This window comes from Ambystoma mexicanum, chromosome 14 (genome assembly GCF_040938575.1).
Source record: "Ambystoma mexicanum isolate Mex_15411 chromosome 14, UKY_AmexF1_1, whole genome shotgun sequence".
NCBI lineage: Eukaryota > Metazoa > Chordata > Amphibia > Caudata > Ambystomatidae > Ambystoma > Ambystoma mexicanum.
In genome coordinates this window covers 433029653-433049267 of record NC_090940.1, presented here as the reverse complement: position 1 = coordinate 433049267, position 19615 = coordinate 433029653, and the positions used below count along the sequence as shown (strand labels likewise).

At 47.7% G+C, this 19615-nt stretch overlaps 1 protein-coding gene across 7 annotated transcripts in view; it reads left to right on the top strand.

The window, feature by feature from the left end:
* Positions 1-6690: 6690 nt before the first annotated feature.
* ABCD4 (ATP binding cassette subfamily D member 4) overlaps positions 6691-19615 on the top strand; it is a 683911-nt gene continuing 670986 nt past the window's right edge. For 2 of the 7 annotated variants that reach the window (XM_069637624.1, XM_069637622.1), the window contains exon 1: positions 6691-7049. Coding sequence is in view for 4 of the 7 variants with exons in the window: in XM_069637620.1 (XP_069493721.1) it covers positions 17934-18096 (163 nt within the window). In the remaining 3 variants the exon portion in view is untranslated. Of the gene's footprint in view, positions 7050-7085; positions 7291-17005; positions 18097-19615 lie in introns of those variants that run through there. The other 5 variants (XM_069637623.1, XM_069637619.1, XM_069637620.1 and 2 more) reach the window with 4 other exon arrangements.

The following is a 19615-nucleotide window of genomic DNA, read 5'->3' as shown; positions in this document are numbered from 1 at the left end:
TGTGACAAGAAGAGGAAGGAATAGCAGAACAGGGTCAGAAGAGGAGAATCAAAATCCATCTTTCGGCTGAAAAGAATCTTGTATTGAACAATACACTCTGTGTATCTCAGGATGATTTCAGAGAAAGCACCTTTCCACATACTATGCCTGAAGAGGCATCGGCGTGTGCCAAATATCCTGAAGGAGCACAAAGCTTTCCACAGCATAGAGAAGTTAAATGTAATGCTGAAAGCACACACATCGCAGCAGTGAGCGCTCAACCCACTGAGCTATCATATTGGCTATAGTAAAATGAGCAATTATTCGGTAGTGGATACCATTAAACTGGTAACTGAGATTTAACAGCAGACCAGTTAAGTTCATCTGCAGGTCTGGTGCAAAGTTGGCCGCATGTCAAGCATGCATACATCTACTTTTCAGGGTTCAGAGGTTGGCAACATATGGAAAGCAGCACACTCACAGGACATCCACACCCATACAAATTAATAAATAAACCAGGCCATGGCACCACAGGCAGTAACAGTGCTCTGCCACGGCCCGGTTTATTTATTTATTTGCTCAATGTTTGTCGGGTCAGTGGACCCGATTAATTTATTTATTCCCGCAATGCTGGTCGGGCCCAGCATTGCAGAAATAAATTAATTAATCAGGTCCACGGACCCGACAAAAATCGAGCAAATAAATAAATAAACCAGGCCATGGGCTGTGACTGCCTCTGGTGCCCCCGGGGCACCAGAGGCAGTAACAGTCCTCCACCACGGCCCAGAATTCGGGTCCACTGACCCGACAACATTGAAAAAATAAATAAACCAGGCCATGGCACCACAGGCAGTAACAGTGCTCTGCCACGGCCCGGTTTATTTATTTATTTGCTCAATGTTTGTCGGGTCCGTGGACCCGATTAATTTATTTATTTCCACAATGCTGGTCGGACCCAGCATTGCAGAAATAAATTAATTAATCGGGTCCACGGACCCGACAAAAATCAAGCAAATAAATAAATAAACCTGGTCATGGCCTGTACTGCCTCTGGTGCCCCCTCACAGGGGGCACCAGAGGCAGTAACAGTGCTCTGCCACGGCCCAGTTTATTTATTTATTTGCTCAATGTTTGTTCGGTCCGTGGACCCGATTAATTCATTTATTTCTGCAATGCTGGTTGGACCCAGCATTGCAGAAATACATTAATTAATCAGGTCCACGGACCCGACAAACATCAAATAAATAAATAAACCAGGCTATGGCCTCGCGGGCCACATGAAATGGCCCGCGGGCCATACGTTGGACAACCTTGTTGTAGAGGGTAGGGGAAACACAAGAGCCTTGTGGGAATCCACGTTATAGGGGAAGTGTCAGCTGAAGCAATTGGGGAGAAGACCCTCATGGATCTATCCGTCAGGAAGGAATTGACCCAGGCTGCTGCTTTGGTAGAGAAGGAAGCGGCTGTGGTGAGATAGTTAGTTAGGATGTTGTGGTTGACTAAGTCGAACGCTGGTAAGATCAAGTAGGAGAAGAGCAGGCTTCCAGTTGTCCCGTGCCTCATCCATTTGGATTTTCAGGTCCAAGAGGGCAGTTTCTGTACGGTGCCTTGGTCTGAAGCCAGATTGTCTGAGGCCCAGGAGATTATTATTCTCGAGATGATGTTGAATCTGGATATATGCAGCCTTGTCTAAGATTTTTAGCAGGAGGGGCACTGCAGTGATAGGTCTTAAATTTGTGGGGATATTAGGAGCAAGATTAGGTTTTTTAATAAGGGGCATGACCCAAGCGTCTTTGAGGTTTTTTGGGAACCATGCAGGAGGCAAAAGAGGAGTTAATAAAGGTGGTGATAAAATGTGCCCATTCTTTGGCTCCTTCTTTTATGATAGGAGCTGGGCATATTTCTCCTTGGCACCTGGAAGGCTTGAGACTTCTTATGATGGCCTCAACCTCTACGTTAGTGACAGGGGTGAATTTAAAGACATTGTTTTGATTGGATGATGCAGTAGGTTGGGGGCTTGGATTAGGATGACTTGTCTATTTTGCTAATTTTAGCAGTGGTCAATAGGCTATTTCCTTTTACTTCTATTTTTGCTTGAATTTGTGAGATTTTATTGGGTAAGGCTTTTTGTATGTTGGTGCACCATTGTGTATCCTTCTTGCAGAAGTCACGGGGGGAGATTTCAATTCTTTGAGAATGGTGAAAAGCTCCTTGGTGCTGGATTTGGCATTAGATATTCTTATTGTAATTTTCCCTTTTGTTTCTAAGATGGCAGTTTTGTAGATGGCTGAGCCAGTTAAGAATGTATCCTTGTTCTGCGTTGAAGGGCTTTTTTACAGGACGCCTCTGCGTCTCTTTTAGCTTTGCGGAGTGTTTTTAGCTCCGAAGTGAACCACTTGTTCAAATGTGCTAAGGGTTTGGCGTTCCATAATTTGAGGGGGGCTAGTCGGTCTAGAGCCTTTAGGAGGTTCTCATTATAGAGATCTACTATAGAGGTGGTATCTTGGTTTCTGGGCGATTGGTGATGGGATGGAGCAGTGGGAGTATGCTTTCTAAGGAGATAAGGCGGTTGTTTCTAGTTAAGGCTGGTGGGGTTTGGAAATCCTTGGCCGTTGGGTGTTTGGCATTGTGGATTTCAAAGGAGATGAGATTATGGTCTGACCATGCGCAAGGCGTGTTGGAGAGAATAGTTGTGTTGCAGTTGGGGTTTGCTATCAAGTCCAGAATTCTGCCTTTGCAGTGGGTAGGGTCAGAAATCCGTAGTGAGAAGCCTAATTCTGCAGAAGTGTTTTGGATGGTTAGGGCATTGGAATCTAGGTTATCGTGTAGGCCGAGATTCAGGTCGCCTAAGAGCAGGATTTGCGAGCCCGGTTTTGTATTTAGTGAGAGGGGGCCATGCATGTCTTCCTCAAAAGGAGGCTAGTTGGCGTGTTGGTCTATAAAGGATGTGGATGAGGAGTGTTCGCTCAGACGAAAGTGGGAGTTTCACTGAGAGGAGTTCTCCCGAGGGGAAGGCAGTGCTGTCACTTTCTCTAATGGCTAGAGAATGTTTAGCAACCCCACCTCCTCTTTTGGAAGTTCTGTCGGCTCTGATGATGTTGTACTCGTTAGGGACAGCTAGAAGAGTAGGGCCTGCAGCTGGGTGAAGCCAAGTTTCTCTGATAGCCAGAAAGTCTAATTTATTGGAAGTAATGAGGTCTTAAGATGTCTAGGGCGTGAGCAACTAGAGATCGGGCATTAACAAGGGATCCTTTAATAGTGATGGCTTCTGGTAGTAATGGAGTGGCTTTGAGCGTCCGAGTTTGTGATAAGACGGGTAGTGAGGTGATGGAGTGTAATACAGTCCTGTCATTGTGTGTAGGGGTTTTGTGCTGTGCAAAGCGTTTAGCAGAGGTACAGGATCCAAGTCGTTTGTTTCTATCAGTGATAGAACAGGGTAGATTAATGGTATGTGTGCTGTCTCAAGCAATACAGGTTTGAGGAGCAAGAGAAAGTGGGGATTAAATTTGTGGTGCAGAGTAACTAGGTCCTGCTGGGCTAAAGTCAGCAAATGCGTGTGTGGGTATGTTGTATCACTAGTGGAGATAAGGTGCAGTATGCATAGCAGCAAGGTGTGGAGGATATTCCGGTGAATGTAGGATTCTTTCCAACCGGTCGCCATGAGGGTGGCAAAGCTATTGTCTATGGTGAAGCTACAAGGTAGCCAGGCCCCATAGATTAATAGGGTGAAGCAGCTAAGGCGCAATTGGTGTGAGTCTTGAGTATGGCATAGGATGTCAGTGAGCATGCTAATGTGAATAGGGTAATCTCACTTACATGCAATAATAGTAGGAAATTGAGTGCCACCTTAGCATCTGTGGTACGGTTAAGAAGGTCTGCTGCGTACAAGTGTGAGTGAGCCTTAAAGGTTCTACAGTGGTCAGGCACAAATGGGTAAAAGAAAAATGCAATTAACTTTGGAAGCACGTGTATCGCGAGAACCTCTCAAGTCAGAGACCTAGCGTGCACGTGCCAGGCGCTTGCAAGGGGGCACAGTAGCTACCAGAGAAGTGTTAGTTGAAATGACAATGGGTGCACAATATGTGGCAGCACTTCAAGTAATAATAGCTTGTTAGTTGATCATACAAAGTAAGGCAGCAAGCATTTCAGTTTATGATGGTTTGGAGGGTGGACGCCTTCTAGGTGCAGTGGCCTCGGGGTCTCCTTTATGCATTCCTGCCTCCTCCCCGGGTGGTTCAGCGCACCAGAGTGTCCGTGTCAACTGTGGTGTTGGTTGCTCCATTCTGGCCGTGCCGGAGTTGGTTCCCCCCCTCTGTTGGAGCTTCAGTCCCAAGAGCCTTGGCTGGTTCCAAAGTGGCCATGTCCCCTGCAGGGGAGTCTGCGGTCTGGAGTCCGACAAATTCAATGGGCAGTATGGCTATTGCACGGTTTAGGTTGTTTCAGACGTTTTCGGGTCCTGTGGTAGAATCGATCATGTAGACCCTCTACTCTGAAGGCATATGGCAGGCATTGGGGCCATTTCCGGGACTGGTGTGTGCGGTCTGGGATCCCTCCCCTAAGTTCTGGCCTGCCCGCTATTCTCCAATTCCTCCAGGAGGGGTTTGACAAAGGCCTGGCGGTTTCCACGCTTCGCTCTCAATGGGCCTCCATAATATTCCTCTTAGGGGACTCTGATGTCACCTGGATGGGAAGGCGATGCTGGGGGAAGTAGCTCCAGGGTCTTTCTTCTTCCCGTCCTTGTACTTATAAAGGGCTTCCCTTTTGGGATCTCCCTCGTTTTACGGTTCCTTCAAGGGTCTCCTTTTGAGCCCGTTTCTGAGATTGACGTCAAACATGTTCCTCTGAAGACTGCTTTTCTTAGCAGCATCACTTCTGCCCGTAGGCTAGGGGAGATTGGGGCTCTATTGTGTCACCCCCCCTTTCCTGAGGGTGCTCCCGGACTTGGTGGTGTTGAGGTCTGATCCGAAGTTCTCCCTAAAGTTGTGTCTCGGTTTCACACCTGTCAGGATCTGGCTCTCCCTGCCTTTTTTTCAGGCTCTGTAAACGCCAGAGGAGATGGCTTGGCATACCATTGATGTGCGGCAGGCAGTGTTGGAGTATTTGGCTAGGACTGTCCCTTTCTGCCAATCTGATAGTCTACTGATTACTTTTGGCCCTGCTGGTGCTGGTCGCAAGGCCTCAGTGGTTTCCATTAGCCGGTGCATCTGGGTTGTGGGCTTCATGGCCTATGTGGCTTCTGGCCTGCCTGTACCTGCGCACATTCAAGGGTGGTCCACCAGGGGTTTGGTGGCTTCCTGGGCCAATGCAAGGGGGGTTTCTCTAGAGGAGATTTGTAGGGCTGCCACCTGGACAGATCAAAGCATTCATCAACCACTATCGGTTTAATGTCTCCCACTCGGGGGGTTGGTTCCTTCAGGGTTGGGGTTTTGTCCAGTGGAGATGTGAATTTAGAGTTATTAAAAGGTGTGCGTTTTTTCTGCACTGTTTTTCGCTCTGTCTCTCATTGGGACCTTTTCCCCATTGATGCTATGGTATACCTCATGAGGTAAGTACTAGGATGAGGAAGAGTGGACGTGGAGGTAATGCTCTGATTACTTACCGGTAATCTCCTTTACTCCTAGTCCTACTCTTCAGTTTCACAATACTGACAATCCTCCTCTCCCTCCCTGCGGGAAAGGTCCCATGTTCCGGCTTGGTTATGTAAACTGGGTGACGTGGTTAGAGGAAAGGAGTTATGGGGGATAAAAGAAGGTCCTGTGTCGGAGGCAGGGGCCTCATGAGGTAAATACTGTGACGAGGACGAGCAGGATTTGGAGTAATGAAGATTAAAGTAATCCTAGCCGTATACCGCAAGACGGCAACACTCATTCTACCCACGTGCACCCCAACATATCAACATACTTGCCAACCCTACAGATTTAAGCGGTAGGATACTGCTTTTTAAGCAGTCCTACCACCTACCGATTTAGTGGCAACAAATACCGATTTTTTTTTTTTTTGGCCTGGGTTATTTAGCAGCCTGTTCAGCCAGGGTTGCAGGGTGCACAAGTACACAGAATCCATGGAACGTTCTTCAGTGGGGATGTGTCCAAGCTGCTGCTTTTATAATGGTGTGTTCTTACTGGCAGCAGTTAGACCAGTGCGCCAGTGCAACCTCCCCAAACTGTCAGAGGCGCCCGTGAGATCCGCTTCAGCACTTCAACAGCCACATGGTTCACTGTACCTCAGCTCCCCGGTGCCACTCATCTACATGCTGGGGCAAACCGCTGAAGCAATGGCAGGCCACTCCTCCTAATGAGTTATGGCAGTTGTGAGCTAAGGGGGGGGGGGGGGGGGGGGGTATCCGCACATTTCAGCCCTGCCCTGCGTGAGTCTCGCCACTTCCACCCACCTGCAAGTGCAATATGCTATTTCTTCAGCGTAGCTGCACAAGCAGCGCTCCTCTCTCCGGCACCTGCTACATACTTGCCAACCCTACCGATTTAGGTGGTAGGATACCGCTTTTTAAGCAGTCCTACCGCCTACCGATTTAGTGGCAACAAATACTGATTTTTTCAATATTTTTTAAACTTTAAGATTCCTACAGATTTTTGGTCACAGAATGTTGGTATGAATGCATCAAGCTCACTAACTTCATTGGAGCACCTCCTCCTTTCTCCCCCCCCCAAGACAAATGACTTGGCCTCCCGCACCTCTGAGCCCTGTCGCCATTTATGAACCACCACAACAAAGCCAACACGGCTTCCGAGTGCCGACACACAGCTTACCTGCTTGATACAACCTCCCCCTGCGGTACGCAAGCCCTCCCCGCCCGCAGCCAGCTAACCAACCCCAAAGTACCCGGGTACTTCTGCCGGGCCCTTTTCCCCCGAATAAACCTATAGTGTCTCTCTGCACAACGCTCTCCGCTCGTATTCTCGTTCCTATCCCGCATGCGTGAGGGGAAGCATGCGGAGCTGATGGTGGCTGCGAAGAAAAACGCTTCTTCTTCTCCCTAATTATCGGATACGTGGGCGGACCCACGCAGGCGCTTCCCCATGGAAAAACGGTTGCCGACCTACTTTGGAATGGTATGGCCGCAAGTCAGGTGATTAGGAAGGACGTGTTGCTAGGGTCCGTTTCTCTAATAGGAACTTGGTGTAAACACTAAAGTCCAAGAGTACTTCTGAAGTGCAAGGGTTGTACACGTGGGGGAGCGAGGTTTGCATTGCTAACAAGAGATCTCATCACCCGCCGCACTTTGAGTGCCTAAGACGTTCTATAAGCGTCCATCATGAATGAGCGAAGGGACAGCGGAGCGAAGGGCAGGAGGTTAGTGCGGGTTGCTGGGTTCAGGGTGGGGTGTACAGCAGGTGTTTACACCGGTGAGTGAAAGAGAGCAATATTGGGAAGAAGTTGGCTGACCTCAACAAAGTACATGTTTTGTTACACCTTGATTCCCCCAACGTTGTGTTTTTGCTCGCTGGTCTGAATTGCATGTTTACTGTTCTCGTTGTGTTTATTCATTGTGATGTATACACGCCCCCCATGCCCCATATGAATAGTCTAGGCGCTCTGGCGGCTGGAAGTGTGAGTTTGGGGCTCTCCGATAGCCCATTGTTATGTCTATGCACTTACTTCTGTCAACCCTACTTTTATGTGTACATTTGCTACTCATCGATATAAGTGTCATGTGTAGTGTTTTCGCTGCCCTGATCTCTCGGTTGCGTTACTTACTGCATCTCCCCTGCCTTACGTTTGTTGTTCTTGTATGTATTAGGCGTGTGTGGCTGGTCTCTAATTTCCCTATAGTTGTCTCTGTGTCTTGTCATAATCTTCTCTGGGTTATTTAACCCCGTATATCTCGCCATCATCGGAGACGTTTTCATGGGAGGCCAAAAGGGGCACTTGCCCAGAGCCCCCACCTTGGAGGGGGCCCCACAGGGCTGCCTGATCTGAAGAAGTAAGATTCCATTGTTCAGCAGTCATAAATAGCACATGTCAGGATATTTTTTATGGGGTGCTGCTGAGGCTCTAAACCCATTGCCTTTCTGTTTTGGCAAGTACATTCTGCCTTGATCAATTCATCTTGTATTGCAATCTGTGTTCACTACTGGTATACATAGTTTGTGTGTTCCTTACGGCACAACTCTGTAGTATTCTCTCTTTCCTGTGGGAATTGTGTTGATCATGTGCAATAGGCAACAGTGAAATGCATGTTGATAAATTGAGTGCCACAATTTATTTGATATTTTATTTCTATCGCGCTCGTACACAAGTGTTTCAGAGCGCGACAAGACAAGGGAGGGGAACAGGGGAGAACAAAACAGCGATCTTACTAGGCCCAGTGACATTGAGAACGCGCAAGTGCATGGGAGAGGGTAAAAAGTGCATGGAAGGAGGGATAAGTGGAAAGTGCGAAGCAGAGGAGAAACAGATAAATATCAGTAAATAAATAATAAAGGCAACAGACAGTGGCAATGCAGCCAGCAATTTGCAAGTGCTAGTTTTAAGGCAGCAGACAGGGTAGGTCTGATAAGTGCAGGAAGAAAAAGGGGGGGGGCTGTATGGGTACAGATACAGACCCCAGTGCAAGGGGTGGCCCGGAGGCAGTGCGGGAGGGTGGCAGGGTGGGCAGGTACCTGGGCCCGAAGGACAGAGGGTGGCCAGGTGCACAGTGCCAAGAGAGAACAGATTAGCAGGGGAGAGGGGGAGCGAAGGCAGAAGAAAAGAGGAAGGTCTTGAGGTGCTTCTGGAACCGGAGATGGTTCTCCTCAAGTTTTAGAGTGGCAGGAAGGCTGTTCCATAGGGAGGCCCCAGCCGAAGACCGAGATCTACCCCCAGCTTGTTTCTTTGAAAAACAACTGACCCTGAGGGAGTTGGAGGTAGAGGAGCGAAGAGCTCGAGAGGGGAGGTGTTTGCGGAGGGATAGCTGAAGGTATTTTGGACATAGGCCCCAGAAAGCCTTGTGGACAATGCAGAGGGTTTTGAATTTAATCCTTGCATCCACTGGGAGCCAGTGGAGAGATTTCAGAGCTGGAGAGATACGATCCCAGGGCTTGAGGCCAAGGACAAGTCTCACAGTCCTGTTCTGTATTAGTTGCAGAGGGCGGAGAGTAGAGGCAGGTAGATTTAGAAAGGCTGTTACAATAGTCCAAGCTAGAGAGAACCAGAGCTTGGGATACTATGAGCTTCTGGGGGAAGGAGAAGAAAGGCAGAGTACCTCTGAGGAGGTGCAGTCGGAAAGTTGACTTTTTAGAGACCTCAGTGATGTGGGCAGAGAAGGAAAGGGTGGAGTCAAATATGACCCTGATGTCTTAGCCTCGCAGGTGGGGGTAGGAGGAGGGCCAAGGGAGGCCGGTCAGAGAGTGAGGGGAAAGGATGGTGAAGGTGTGCCGATGAGGAGGATCTCCGTCTTGCTGGCATTCAGACAAAGATCATTGGTGGAACACCAATCTTGAATGGCAGTCCGGCAATTGGAGATGAGAGAGGGAGAGGAGGTGACAGAGGGCAGCCTGAAAATGAGTTGAGTGTCGTCAGCGTAGCACTGGAAATTTGAGCAGAAAGTGGCAATGCAGTGGGCGAGAGTTGCATTGGTTGAAAAGCCAGGGCGAAAGGTTAGACCCCTGTGGAACACCACAAGTAGAGAGGAAGGTAGATGAAAGGATTAGGTTCAGACGTTAGCTCAGTTTGTGAAGCACCCATTGCAGAGATATGGGTGTTCATATGCAAAATTAGAATATCACATTCCAGCAAAGCTGGCTGAGCCTTTCCTATGTCTGAAGTTTATTAACCCATCTGCATACGCACTTGGTTTTTCAGAACAACATCTGCTATTATCAGCAATGAACCTGCACCAGATTGGGGTTGCTATAAAAACGAACATATCATCCGTATGGTGAAGGTCTAGAAATTGGTTTGTTCAGATGGGTTGTTGCAAAACCTAGGCAATCTCCTTCAATAATGGCATAAACTGTTAGTCCAAGAGGTGAATAAGAATCCAAATTCAAGACTATGGAACAAAAGCGTTCATGCCTGTATCCTAGATTTGCCAGCAGACAATACAGTGATCCAGGTCAAATCATCTAATATATCGTACATTAACATGCTGTCTTCTGTGAGGTTTGCCTTCTGCTTCTTTGCATGCTGCTGGCATCGCTTAGCCCATTACTTGATCTTTCTTCTTATGTAGGCCATTTGGAAGGAAGGGTTGGTAGACGGGAGAGCGGACAGATGTTGCAGGCCTCAAGCGAGCATCTTTTAAGTTCTGCTTGTTTGACACAAAAAACTGTTTGCTTTTGGTAAAAGTCCAAGGTTTTTCTACATGTTTATAAATGAAAATGTCACAAGCCATTGTTTTGGAAGTATTTAAAGCTTTAAAATACAAAAGACAAACCCAGATTAAATTTGTTAAATCACATCGATTGGTATGCTGGTACTTATATATTTCCCTTGATGATGGACAGAATCAAGCTAGAATCATTCCCATTTTGCATAACACCCTTTCATAATATTTTGTTTAAAAAATGGTCATGTTTGATAATGTGTATGTGTACTTTCCAAGTCTGTTTTTATAAAATGAGATTGTTTTAGTTCATGGTAAGAACTGGAAAAGAACGTGTTCAAATGCAGAAATTGCAGAGTTGGCACACATCCCAGCTTCACCCTGTGTGTGATCCTGGGCATCTCCTTTAATCTTGTATTACCAAACCTCTCGATATTGCCAGACCCTAAACCTTTCAAATTGTCAGCCCTTCAGAGTGATTTCCATCTCATGGTATGATCTTTATGAAAGTCTTATTCGTGGTTTCACTGGCTATAGGGTTTCTTCCACTTTAATAGTGAGCATATTTATATTGCACACAACAGGAATGTGTTCCTTTTGATATCTAATGGCAATACTATTTGAAAACCATATCCCACTTCTAATCTCAGTCTGTCTGGATAAAGACACCTTCCTGATAGCTTCTAATCTGTATCCACTATCCATGCTACAGTATGTGTAGCTTTATCCTTCCTTCCAATTGGTCTCCTCTATCCATGCATGAGCACCTTTGCATTCTCTGAGGCAGCTAATGTGAGTTTTCTGTCTATTATGGGTTACATGTACCTTTTGCATACGCACCTGCATTAATACTACAGGCTGTTGAATGTTTTTGATAAAGTCTCCCGTATATATACTAGAGCAGAATTAACCTCTTTGTAGACTGCTAATGTTGGTCTTCAAATGCTACTTGTTTTCTGATTAGAGCAAGAATGAAGAGGAGAAGGGGACTTAAAGGGAGACATGCTTATTATGCTGCGAGACAGCATATCAACCTATAGGTTGTGAGCGCGACAGTGAGGGCGAGGGGCGCAACCAGTATTTTTGATCCCTTAATTCCTTTGGGTTGGTGGAGGGGGGCCCCAAAGATGTCTGTGCCCAGGGCCCCAAAAGTGCTTAAGATGGCCCTGGCTATCATCATATATGGTTGCTATCTTACGCCACCTTGCCGTTTTGATACTTTTCTATATATTGTGAGTAATGCGCAGTTCTGTGATAGGTTTTTCTCCTTTTTTAACGCCTTTTCATCCAACTGGGGTTGTCTGTGTTTGCACTTCTATAATCCTTGCTAGGGTGTGTGTGGTTGAGAAGTAGTTACCCATGTTACCTGAGTTTCTATTGGCTACTTATTTAAACTGTGATGGTACAGTAAAAATAACTCCACAGAAATGAAGGGTACTGAAAATGCAAAACTAAAAGTAACTTTTACCGAAATGTACTAAGTAAAAAACGAAGAAAACAAAAATAACCATTATTTTATAATCTAATTCCTCTCACCACCTCACGCCCTGCAACCACACAGAAAGGACTTTCCCCCAAATGGTTCACGTCCCACCTAAAGATCTTCAAAAGTCAAAATAACTCTCTGAAGAGCAAATTGCGATCATCTATAACCGCTCTAAGCATATCTATTTTCACCCACCACTGTAATTACAAATCCGAGATCCAAAAGGCCTACTACAATAAACAAATTCTGAACTGTGGCAGCAGCATAGAACTCCACAAGATCATCTCTGAATTCGTGAAACCGACTTGCACCTCTGCCCAAACCACCCGCACACAAACGCCCTGTCATTCCCTATCGCTACATTTCTACTACACTGCACTTGACAGGAAGGCAACCCTTAACTCCAAACTCTGCACCCTCACCCCATGTCCCTCATCTACCCTGCCCGATGCCAGCCTTCGACTCCTTCCAGCCCCTCTCGAGAAAGGAGTTCCTAGATCTATTAGCCGCAGCAAACCCTCAGTTTCCCCCATGACCCCTGTCCTGCCTCTCTTCTGAAAGAAATATTCTCCTCTGCTTGCTCAAGAGAACACGCAAGGTCCATACTAAACAACTCCCTCACCTCTGGCACCTTTCCAGAGGATGTTTAAATAGCGCACGTCAAACTGCTTCTAAAAAAAGGCATCCTTTTGAACCCCTCGACTCTAAAAATTACAGGTCGATCTCCAACACCAGATTTCTCGCGAAAACCATTGCCTTCTGACAGAACATTTTTCCAGACATTTATTTGTTTTTTGCAAGCGCCACAAAATTGCCAAAACCACTGTTATTGGACAGAGTGGGAAGGGAGGGTTCTGAACGGAGAATATCTGGTTGGCATAGCAACCGGCAATGCCACAGCATAGAAAAAAAAAGCCAAATCAATGAAGTTTCTTTTTCCAAACTCCTTCGCCATGCTACCCAATGAGGAGTTCCCTAACAATATTTGCTCCAATCGGCAGCTTCGTAAGAAGCTAGTCTGGTGCAGGGCTTTCCATTTTCCAGCCGGCAGTGATTTTTAAGGTTGCAATATTCATCTATTTTGCATACAATTTGGCCCATGTTTGTTCTACTTTTGACAGCAAATCCAGTTTTTAGTCCTCCCGACGCTGCCTCTCCCAAACCAAACCCCCATTGCATGTGGTATTTGGATTTTGTTTGGGCTATTTTTGACGCGTCCTCCTGAGGCTGCTTTGAAACTTTGCACTGTCCTCCTTACACCCTGTTGCCTACAGCAGTAAACGTCCAAACAGTTAACTTTGCCCATGCTTTTTTTTTTATTTTTTTTTTTAGCCCCTGCATCTCAGAACCCAGGATATAAAGCAGCTGAGCAATCCCGCAATCCTCCTAATTCTACTAAAGGACCCATGACTATCTTACCAACGGGGAGGTAGAGGAGGGTGTCAGTACTGTGATGAGCAAGAGTAGGACTAGGAGTTGTGAAGATTACCAGCAAGTAATCCCCCTCCCTCATCCCGTCCCTCTCTCTCTCTGCACTTGCACGTTCTGAATGCTCACAAGGCCTAGAAGGACCGCCTCTATCTTTCATTGTTGTATTTACATTTAATTCCCATGTTCCCTCCATGTTGCCCTGTGGGCGCTTTGAAACTCAATTTACTTGTTGTATAAGTACCTTACAAATTCATCATGGTACTTACTTTATGAAATATACCAAATATCGGATCAGCACCTACTTGGACCGCACAGGAATGTCGGCTGGCCGGGAGCCCTAGTCCTGGACTTTCCAAACCCATGGACCCCTAGAGAATCACGGAAGCCCCAGGCAAAGATCAGGGAATAAAGCAACCCTAGGCCAACTTCAAACTCGCAGAGCCCTGAGGAACAACCTGGCAAGACGGGGGCCTGGCAGTCTGCGCTGCATGAAAGGGCAACAACCGCATCCCTATTGCTAGAGCTACATGATCAGGAAGAGCCTCCCAAAAATGCCCCCATCCAAAAATATGACATTTGGCCAGCTCTAGCCCAAATGTGGGACTGCTCAACCATTGGAAGGGGGAACCAAAGGGATTCAAAAGAGCTGTCGTGGTCTGAGGGTGAAGAGTGAGCACCAGGGTAAGGTCTCCCCAAGCAAGTGGGGAGGGAAGCCGGGGCTCCTAAGACCCTGACCCACACTCTGGTGTATATGACCAATGGACTATGGTAATTGGGGATAGAAAAATCCCCTTAATGAAGGATCTTCATTGAAGATCTCCTACCCAGAGGCTGGTGCCTCAAAATATCCAAAAAGTAATGTAGCCCACCAAACTGTAGTCCCTTGAGCCGCATCTCTGGTGGGCTGAAGAAGCAAACATTTCAATGGGACAAACCAGATGCCAAAGTGCACAGATTCAGACATCCATACACAAATTCCAACTTGTTGGCTAAGCAGACCCTCATTGGTAGTACAGAACCTGAAAGATGTGAGATAGGAGGCTGATTCAGAGGATGGGCACCGCTTAAGCAATGCTGAGCCCATCCTTCCACCATACACAGCACGGGAGCCTCACCCTCAAAACTAATGGAATAGTGTCTGAGACAGACAGAGGAAAACTCTCTCATCCATGTTCCAAAATTCAAAACACTACCATACTGCAAGACCAGGTCATCTGCCTTCAGCAGTCAGAAGGTAGGACATCAGAATTCAAACTGTCGGGCTGGCTTCTCTAGCAGGCCCATAGAATGTCTAGGCAGGGGACAAGGCTCCTTCAAATGAGAAGACGGTAACTACGTTTAACAGAAAAGAAGCAGTTCTGGCTTTTGGTGGCCAAGACAACAACATTTGTGCTTTTGGGGGCAGTGGGGCTCCTCATAAAAGGTCTGGAAACCACTGAGGTTGGCACTCAATAGAGGATCAGCATCCCACCTTTCTCCATACCATGGGTGGTGAAGGGGCTCGGGAGAACTTCAGAGCGTTCTCTTCACCTAATACATTGCTAGATCCCAATATAGATTATACATTACTGGGGGCACAACCATCTGCCAAAAACAAATGCCCACATATTTATCGGGCCTACTATATTCAGCCGGCCTGTACCCACTTAATTCATCCTGTAAGATGAAGCCGGGACTCAGTCAAACCACCCAGGCTACCTCCTCATATGTCCCATATACATAGAACAGTGACCCTTCCCAGTACCACTTCAAGGCAGGATCAACCCACCAGCTGGCAGGGCCAAGCCTAGAATGCCTCCAAATTCACACAACATGTACAACCAAGCGACACCTTAGCCAATACAAACTGGGGACAACTCCTATCCCGGAATCTGTCACCATCAAACCAGAGGGGGAGGATAACGCAAGCCCCCCCACCACCACTTAATACTGTTGTCACCAACTGGAGAAGGATAGGAGGTGGATCCCAGAGACCACTCATGCCTATCCCAAATACCTTGATTCAACTCATTATAGTGCCAGGGGACCCAACCTGCTAGGGTCTCAATGGTCAACAAAGAAACAAGGCAAAGCCAGCACCTGAAAACAATCTAACGGGCACCAAAACTGGCGACATGCAAAAAACCATGGCTGTGGGAATCCAGCACCCACAACAATCTGTGCATTACTCCTGCAGAATGCTACTACAACCCCCCCCCCCCGGCCCCCACCACCGCCTGGACCAAGGGGACAAGGGACAATACAAAGGGCAGTTTTTGCCCTGACCCTTCGTTTAGCATGTTTTAACCACAAAACCTTACAGCATGTGGTTTTGGGAGACGCAGAGCCATACTGCCCCTCCATCTTCTGAATCAGTCCACAAGCCTTCTGACCCCAGAGGAGCAATATACATTTGCCAACACGAGGGGACCATCCTGCCAGGTTTCGCACTATGCCACCAATCAAAAAGTTTGGAGACCAATAATTTGGGTACCCTCCGCCTTCGCCAGGAGATACTACTATTTATCAGCTGAAGCTCAAAGCCCCTCCCCACGTCCAGAGGAACTGCACATCCTTGTAGTGAGGACGTCTCTGCATTCCAGACATAATAGGTGGGTACAAAACACAGTTCAGTATAAAAAAAAATCTTCTCTTTCTTCTTTCTCCTCCTCCTTCTTCTCTTTCTCCTCTTTCTTCTTCTTTGAATGGGTTCCTGCATCTATCATACCCATTCAATCCTACTCCTCCTTTGAATTCCTTGTTTGCAAGCTTTGCTTCATTCCCACCCTCTCGATCACTCTCACTAGCATGTACAGGCCCCCTGGGCCGGTCTCCTTCCTATCCGAGTGGGCTGACCTCACCTCTTCTCTCCTTCTACCTCTAAGCCTCTCCTCCTTGGAGACTTCAATATTCATCCTGATTCTCCTGATGCGGCCACCCTACTCTTCTGCAACCACTGTGACTTCTTTTCCCTCACCATTCCTCCCTTTGGACCAACTCACTCAGCAGGGCAAACCCTTGATGCGCTCATCTCAGCTGATCTCTCTCCCTCTCAGCACATCTCTGTCTTAGTCTGATCATTCTCTCCTCACGTCTCACCTTGCACTTCTGGGCTTCCCGGCTCAGCCTCAGCCCGCTCTGCCTGTTTCCTTCTAAGTCATCCGATTGAGGAAACGAGTGTTAGTAGCCGCCACTTTCACCCCCACACCGTCTATTGATTCTCATTCTGACCCAACCCTTGCTAACCTTCACCTCTTCATCTCCAACACCCTTGACCTCCTTGCCCCTGCCATGAGGATCCGCATGAAGCCTGCCTCGAAGTGTAACAGTTGGTATGATTGGTACCTCGCCTCTGGAACGAATGGAGGGGGGGTATTTGTACTTCTACCCCCTATATGGTAGGGTAAAGGCATAGGACGACCAAAGCAAGGCTCTAAGCCCCCACAAAGGAATGTCCACACCCAATGTTGGGTGATAGCACAGTTTCTTTATATAAAATAAGGTTGCTACCTCTACCAATAGTATATACATATAACTAATAACACTTTTTACATGGAATACTTATTCAGAGAATGGTAAATGTATACACTCTAGGTGGTACCACACACTACTTAAATTCAGTAAGAACTGCACTAACTGCAGACAGTTTGAAATTCTTATGTAAGGTGTAACCAGCAAAGAATAGGAAAGAAAGGCAGGTTAGTTATGAACAGTGGCAGAATACTTTCTTTAGACTAGAAAAGTAATTCTGGGTGAGGATCCCCCCCATCTGGACAACCTATAATAGAAAAGTTAGGAAGTAACTTATGTTGTCTTTTGCAGCCCATTACAATATTGTGCAACAACCATGTGCTTTCTTTTAAAAGGTTCTACCACCCCAAAGTACCTAAGACGCCATAGGAGAACAGGATCCAAGGCAAATCTGGGATCCCTGGACGACCCCTGAGGCTTGAAGATGCTCTTCCTCGTGAAGTACCTTTGGTGCATTGGCAGGCGAAGTGGCAGAGTTTCTCAGCTTTACTCGATGATTCCCTCCAAGGATGGACCCCTTTTGGAAGATCGAGCCACTGGGATGCGGAGTCCAAGAATAAAAAGGAACCAAAGTCTTTCGGAATGGCAGCAGTTTGGCTCTTTGCAGTGCTCTCATTTGGTCGATGATTTCTCTGACTGTAGAAGTCCTGAGAGGAAGAAACTTGCTGTGGTCTCCTCAAAACTTGGTGGATGAAGATAAGACCCCTGGGACCCTTTGATGACTTCTGGCGGCGACGGGTGCATAGGTCACTTTTGGTATTGGGTTTCGAAATATCACGGTTCTCTGACTTTCGGTTCTTGGCTGCTGCAGCTTGAGCACAGGCCTCTGGACGGCTTCTAGCGACCTGTACTCGACCACTGGAGTGGACCTCGGACCCTCACCAAGTCTGGACCTTCGGGACGATTTTGATAGCTTCTGGTGGCAGGAATCCCACCAGCGGACCTTCCACAGCACCCAACGACTCTGGGCTCTCTCCGTCAGGAAAAAGTGGTCAATGGTGACTGCAAGGTGTCCTTTCAAATGTTCTTAGGCAGATTGGAACTTTCGCAGCTCCAGGTGTATCCAGAAGCACTATACCAGTGTACCCCCTCTTCTGGGTGGTAGATGGCAACGGCTTCCAGCAATCACAAAACGTACCTCTGGACCCTGGCGACAGACACCAATGGACTTCTCTGCTCAAGATGTCCGGCACTCCTCTTCTGGACTTCGAAGACCCCTTCTTCTGATGGCAGGCTCACAGGACTGGCTTCCAGGATACTTTGATGAAGAGTAGCAGCTTTGCACGATGCTCCCTCGCAGGGAGAGGCCTTGTTAGCAGGTCCGCTCTGGATCAGTCCTTGGTAGACACAACAGCTTACAGATTGTTGAAGAAATGCAGCAGCAGCCTTCTCTTCAAGCTGGGCCTTAAGGAGCAGCTTCTTCTTGGTAAGCTTCGACTGTAGCTACTGAACAAATTGGTAAGTGAGAGGTCCCCAGATATACACATCTGTCCCTCATTCACTCTGCCTGAGCCAGGCTCAATCAGCCAATCACACAGTAGGGCAATCGTGCAGGCAGGCAGCAAATTAGGCTCACAGGCATTCAGGCCATTCACTCTGCCCAGACCCCCATAATAAAGGAATGTGGATTCGGGCATGTACCCAGCCTTTCAGCACACTACACTACCCTGCATTCAGGTCAGTTTCAGGCAGGGCTGTCTCATTTATTCTCACACACACAGAAACCAGACACCCACAACAGAGAATGTGAGTTGACTCCCAACTCCATTCACACGGGCCCCACCCCTGGGGTGTACCCACAATACACAACATCCGTGAAGTCTCCAGTCAGTCTGACAGGAGGCAGCCCCTGAGACATATATGGTATTTCCGCCCAACAGCCAGTCAGGAGGAAGGGACAGAGTAGAAACAATAGAACCCAAGAGACCACAGGGGCCATCTTGCCTTCTGTCAGGAATACACAGATTCCTACGGCTGGGCCTGGGTATCCCAAATTGGAGGATACTACGAGCCACTGTCATGTCAGCATGTAGCTGCCACCAGCCCATATCCTTCTCTGTAGGCAACACACAGGTGCCCAAAAATACACATAGGGGTACAAGGGTGTACCCCCACCCATGGGTGCCAAAGGGTATTCCATGGGTGGTGTTCACCAAAATATAAAATGAAGAGCTGCACTGCCAGAGGTCCAGGCTGGACCCCAGTGACAGACAACATAGAGAAAACGCACACAGAGAAGTGGTAGGACTAGGACTAGGAGGCCCTGTCCATCCATAAGACATTTCCAGCATCACTGCCTCGCTGAAAAGCAAGTGCATAGTTGCAGAACAGAAGTGGTTGGCCTCCCACACTTCCCCCTGACAAACTGGCCTGTCGCCTGCTCCAAAGACATTACTGACTCTCCATCCGGTCCAAGAAACTGGCCCATATCCAAGCTCGCATCTCTGGGGCCACCACCAACACGGCTGAACTCTTCAAAATCTGCAAGGTACTTGCCAATCCTACTGCAGTGTCTACTTTTCTTCTTCCTTCTCAGGCCCTCTGCATGGCTTTGGCCACCGGCTTCACAACTAAAGCTCATGACATCCTGTCCTCACTCTCCTCCCCTCCCACCTACACCTGCACTCAGACCTCCATTGGCCCCTCTCTCTCTCCTCCCCTCCTTTTCATCTGTAACGCTGGATGAGGCCACCAAGTCTGTTCGCTCTATGAAAGTCTCCTCCAAACAGGTACTTCCCTGCTCCTCTAGAACCATCGAGGACAATGTTGCCACCCTCGCTCCCTCTATGGCTGAGTTTTTCAACCACTCTTTTGCTGCTGGCTCCTTATTACCTCCCAAGCGCTCCCTTTTGCACACCCTCTTAAAAAAAAAAGATTTCTGCTGACCCTTCCTGCCTGGCTAACTACTGCCCTATCTCCGCTATCCCCTTCTTGGGCAAATTATT